We start from the raw sequence: 6,000 nt of genomic DNA, 5'->3' as shown, positions 1-6,000 counted from the left end.
GCCCCGAGAGCCAGCTGCTGCAGACTTGGTCAGACAGCTGCAGTGGTCACCAAACACGCCATCCACATCCACAGCAACAAGAAGAGCATCAGCATCACCTTCCCCCTCAGCAGCCAGCCCTGCCTCAAGCACTCCATCCACAGCCACAATGCCAGTGAGACCACCTCGCTCAAAAAGAAAGAGGTGTCAGGTCTGCCCTAGCAATATGGACAGAAAAACCTACATAGTGTGCTTCACCTGCAACAAATATATCTGTAAAGAACACACTAAAAGTGTCACTTTTTGCAACACATGCATCTAAACACACACACACACACACACACACACACAGGCATGTTCTTTGCACAGAGTATTTATAGAACAAGTACTTGATTTCTTTTGATGTGATTTTCTCAATTGGTTGTTTATTTGACCTTGCAAATCTTTGTTTTATTGTAATTTGTTATTATTTATGACTGTTCTGTTTTTCATATTGTTAAATATTGTATTAAAGTTCTATTGTGTGGGGAAAAAAAAGACTTGTTTTTGCCCTTTTCTTGAAGTAAATATATATGGGTCCAAAATGACCCGAAACACCATAGATGTTGCTATATTTGATAATATTAAAATTAAAATCTTTTTTTTGTTGAACATTTAAGAAATGTGTTTTAATATCTCTCAGTTACACTCAGGTAACAGAACAACTGATTATTTTGTTGCCTTCTTCTCTTAAGGTTCATTTGACCACTTTTTAGACATTGAAAACGAGGGGTATTTTGTTAAAACAAAGGCCCAGGGGGCCACAAAAAAATATTAAAACCAATCTTTTCATGGATAAGGGAGCCCAACCAGCTAAACAAGAGTTAAGAAAAACATTGGATGATAAAAGATTGTTTTTAGGGCATTTTATGGCTGATTTAATACACGGGTCCAAAATGACCCGCTAACACTACAGATGGCAGGAGAAAGCTAACACCAAAGGAAGGTTAAGACATAAAAATGTAGCTATTGAAAAAGCTGTACAGAACTTCACTTTTCTGCTTTATCTGAATGTTTGTTCTTGCTTTTCTCATGATCATAAAGTTTAGAACAAAATACTTGAGTACTGGAGGCAAAAATGGTTCAACTCCAACTTTTCTGATTTTAAGTTTACGTTTTCATAAGCATCAGAGCAGCACAAATGTAATTCTTCTGTTGTCAAAGCTGACCCATGTGACCCTAAATTAGTTATATGTGTTAATGTGGTTCAAAGGAATCTTGATCTAAATGGTCATGTCTCATTTTATTTGACTTTTATGTAACTGAAGTGTAACAGAACTAAAGTGCTGTGATGCAGGAAGCAGAAGCCTTCAGGATCGCTTGTCAACAATGTGATTACTGTTCTGTTAATAACTTTATATAACGGCCACACTTGCATCCTCCTATGCATTACAAAATGTAAATAATTTTTCATATATATCAATCTATCTTCTTCACACATTAAATGTTTATTTGAAGATGTTGAACTACATTGGCAATATCATCCTTCATCCATTCATTTTCTTACACCCTTATCCCACTGGGGTCCTGAGGGGTGCTGGTGCCTATCTCCAGCTGTCAATGGGCGGGAGGCTGGATGGATCCTGGACGGGTTGCCAGTCCATGGCAACCCGTCATGTTACTGATTACGTATTTTCTTAATTTGGATGGAAATTGTAACATCATTCAATTTTCGTTGTCGATGGAGGAGGCTGACTGTAGAAAGGCGTGCCGCACTCTCCATGACCGTTTCATAAAAGCAACATGGAGGATGCGGGGAGTGTGTGGGAAAGCTGTGCCTGCATGCCACAGTGGCGTAACGTACTGAAGCAGGAGGCTTGTTCCCCAGGTGGTTTAAGCAGGTATGAAAGATGTTTGGAAATACAAACGGTCCGCAATGACATGATCACGCATGGACTGATTGGCTTTGGATGAAATATGGGACAGCCTTAGATGCTTCAATAAGACAGGTGTACCACAGTTTAAGAGATTAAACTGTGGTACACCGTTTACCACAGCAAAAACTGATTTTTGCTTCAAAAGGTCATTTTGAAGCAAAAATCAGTTTTGAATTAAATTGTATCCCCAAAAATTGGAGTTGAATTGTGAGATAGTAAAAGATTCCCATGCCTACTCAGAAGGGTGAAAGGCCTGCAACACATAGCACACAAGAGCAGCAAAGGACTTGGTTCATGAGGCCAAGTCCTCATGAACCAGCAGAAGTCCTGCTAATGCTTCTTGACTGAAAGGCATTTGAGGACATGTGTGGGATATTTCAGGCATTCTCTGCATTCATTTAAGTATACAGAGGACCACAGTTGACATTTTAAAAGTTAATCAGCTGCAAATTCCTGCAAAAGTTGAGGAATTTAGTTTTAATACCTGGAAATGTCAAAGATGGAAGCATTCCCACAGAACCCTGGACAATGATGTGTAGGAGATTACAAAACACAACAGTTTGACGATCATTCTTACATTCTGTTTTATCCCTTTTGCTGTCAGGAACAGTAACACATGCTTTGCTAATACATTTGTTGTTATCAGTGCAATATGAATATGAAGTTTGTGCATTGTGCTGCTCAGTGAAAAGGTTTTTTTTTACTTCTGAAAGTTGTGTGTCCGCACACCAGAGAGCTCAAACATTCTCCAGTCAGCGTACCAGGTTCAAAATTCCCCGTGAGGTTGCTCTGATAACCTCTGTCAAATCGCTCACAGATCTTTAATCCAGCTTCGGACCTGTTTAATACAGTGGCACTCTAACAGGATTGTGGATGTTAACCCATCGGGACAGGGTTTAGCAGCTCCTCCCTCCCCCAGGCGACGGGTGAGCGCACGCAGGGCTGTCAATGGGTGGAGCAGAGTGGGCAGTGATGCCTGGAAAGTGAGAGGATCCTCTGAGCTTAGTGCGGACGGACGCAGCGTGAGGACGACAGGGATGCTGATCCCAAAGGTGCTTTAGAACATCACAGAGGGTTGGATATCTTGCGTTTGCCCCCTGGAGTTTCTCTTTGTTTGTTTTACTTTCACTGTCTTACCTGGAGTTCAAAGTTTTGGAAGAACCACATTTATGGATTACTGAGAGGACAGGGGGCACGCAGCTCACGATGGCCGTGGCTTTAGACGCAGTGTGGGTGAGGGTCAAGAATGTCCTCAAACAGAACGGTCTCCTCATAATGTCCGTGTTGGCTGTGGTCATCGGGTGTCTTCTGGGGTTCTTCCTGAGAACACGCCGTCTCTCAGAGCAGGTCAGTCTGTCTCCTCCCCTTGACCCGCAGTGACGTCATCCAGAAACATCCTGTTCTCCACGCAGCACAGTATTATTCTGTTGACATATGTTTACATGCACTCTACTGTCCTGCTCTGAGCCTCAGCTTCCAGGTTACCCTTCTCTTCTCCTCTAACGGATGCAGCTCTGTTTTGAAGTGATGTTCAGCCCAGAATCATTCATACCTGTTGATAGATTTATATTTCAAATGATTTCTTTCAGCCCAGAAGTTTGTTTGATAGGGAATGAGACACACATCTGCCAATAACTGAAACAACTAAAAGTAACATCCGTTTAAAAATGGATTCATACATTTTATTTTTAAAGATATATACATATACACATCCATTTAATAAACTAGGATATTACTGAAAAGTCCACTTATTTCAGAAACTTTATTATTGAGTGAAAAACATTACATAGATGAATTACACACAGATAGATGTTTGAAAGCTGTTATTTCTGTTAATTATGATTTTCCACTTACAGGTAAGGAAAAAAACTACAATATTACATCAGACCAATAGAAAACCATATTTAAGACCGAAATTTGGCATAATGAAATGTATGTTTAATACTTACCTAAACATTATTTTTAAAAGACAAACAAGTCTAATCTAAACATATATCATACTTTATTAAATATGACTATATATTTCTAAATAATTAGTAGATTTATTTTTTCTTTTTGGCATTTCAGTAAAACCCTCTTACTTAAAATTGCTGATCAGTTTGTTTTTCTTTTGTGTGTTTCCATTGGTAATGAGCTCAAACTCATTAAGCCTGGAAGACCTCCCTACTATAACCCTAATCTTTAAGCTTAAAGTTTCTAAAATAAATGGGCTTTTCAATAACATTAATTTATTGAATGAGAGATGGAAAGTTACACGTAAGCTTTTTTTTATTATTATTTCAAGTGTACCTTGTTTGTTTTTTTGCAGTGTTCATTCAACTTAATACAAACACAGGTATGTGTCAATTCACAGTATATTAATTTGAATCATATTGGGGTTTTTAAAACCTCTGTAAAAAGATTGATTTTTCCAAAAACTAAAAAGAATATATCTCCATTTAACAGCTGGACCAAAAAACCGCACAGGCAGTTTATTCAATAATCTCAATGTCAGATATCATCAAAGATGATGTTAAATGTATTCTCTGCTTTCAACTTTCTTTGCTAAAGAGCAGAACTTTTATTTTAAAACTTCATGTCTAAGCCCGTCTGTAAGGAAGAATGTGAACACAATATGGTTTTAGAGAACCTATACCACCCTTTTTATCTACTCCAAGTCCAGCTTTGTTAGAAGATTAGATAATACCTCTAGTATATGAATGGATGTGGCATATTTAGCCTCCTCACTAACAGGATAATCTTCCAGCTGAAAACTGGGGTGAGTGAGTCCAGTTGTAAGGGGGATTTCTACCATGATAAAACAAATCCTGGCTCAGTCATCACATAGGGGTTCATACAAACAACAGTTTATAAACTGGTGAGCAGCCATCACATTTTCATTAGATGGTGATTTAAATTAAAGTCTTCTCCACTAAAAACCATGTTGGTCTATTGTACATGTTCTCTCATGTACAATAGAAACCACACATGATAGAAAATAAATGCCTTCTGCAAACCTGTAGAAATGTAATGTTTTTGTTGTTGTTAAGCTATAATACTGTGGGACCCATTTTATGCAATGTGGTGAGAACACTGCTGTATCAGGGACTTACACAACTGCATTTTATTTTTAGTATTTTGCTTTATGACAATAAAAACATAAAAAACAAAACAAATAACTTTGAATAGGTGAGATTCCACTGTACACATTTTGTACTTTTTTTGTATGCTTGGTCTGTGTTAACTAATTTCTCTTTTTAATTTTGTTGTTTAATTGTTGCTTCCTGTTTTGATCTATGAAGAACTATGTGTTGCATTCACTAGATAGTGTTAAGAGAATAAAATCATTAACTTCTGGCTCGTTATATTCTCTTGTGCTCCCGGATTCAAAGATTCCATGCGTGGAAACAAAAGCCACACAGAGATGACAGCGTCACAATAATCAGCGTTTATTCAAGACAGATGCATACTACCACCAGAAAAGCACATCACACAACATCAGAAAACTCAGAGCACAGACAACACATGAATTTATCTGAGAAAAGGAAAAAGACAAAAGATGGAAACAACAAACAGACAGCAAAGACGTCTTTGGAGAATTGCAAGCGCAAATCTGATTTTTTTACTCTGTGTGGAAAGTTTTATCTCATTTTCTTTAATTTATTCAAATAAGGCGTATCTTTGCTCATCCAACCAGGACCTGTCTCTGACCTTCTCTCTAAAGCTATTTGCTTCCATTATCTAAGGAGAGCTTCTCCAAACTCCTGCTGGTTTATGGCTTTCACAGATCAGTGTGAAAAGCTGGAACTTCCTATTGATTGTTTCCCAGACAGACAAAGGGCAGATCAGAGATATTGGCAAACAATATGTTTTAACTACAGGTAAAATAAAGGTCAATAGGCCAGAATAAGTTATACATTTTAAAACTATAATTAGGCTATTTCAATCAAAACATGTTAAGTTTTAAAACTAGCTCATTTTAAATTTATTTTTCTTAACGAACGATAGATAGATAGATAGATAGATAGATAGATAGATAGATAGATAGATAGATAGATAGATAGATAGATAGATAGATAGATAGATAGATAGATAGATAGATAGATAGATAGATAGATAGATAATT

General features: G+C 37.5%; 1 protein-coding gene across 1 annotated transcript in view; it reads left to right on the top strand.

Annotated features, from left to right (window-relative positions):
• Window positions 1-2,708: 2,708 nt before the first annotated feature.
• The window catches only part of slc1a7b (solute carrier family 1 member 7b), a 61,122-nt gene continuing 57,830 nt past the window's right edge, over window positions 2,709-6,000 (top strand). Inside the window, exon 1 of the mRNA XM_008407803.2 lies at window positions 2,709-3,242. Within this exon, the coding sequence (XP_008406025.1) occupies window positions 3,102-3,242 (141 nt within the window). The 5' untranslated portion in view covers window positions 2,709-3,101. The remainder of the gene's footprint in view (window positions 3,243-6,000) is intronic.

Source organism: Poecilia reticulata, chromosome 4, assembly GCF_904066995.2.
Source record: "Poecilia reticulata chromosome 4, P_reticulata-male-v2, whole genome shotgun sequence".
Taxonomy (NCBI): Eukaryota; Metazoa; Chordata; class Actinopteri; order Cyprinodontiformes; family Poeciliidae; genus Poecilia; species Poecilia reticulata.
This window is presented reverse-complemented; position numbering and strand designations above follow the sequence as displayed.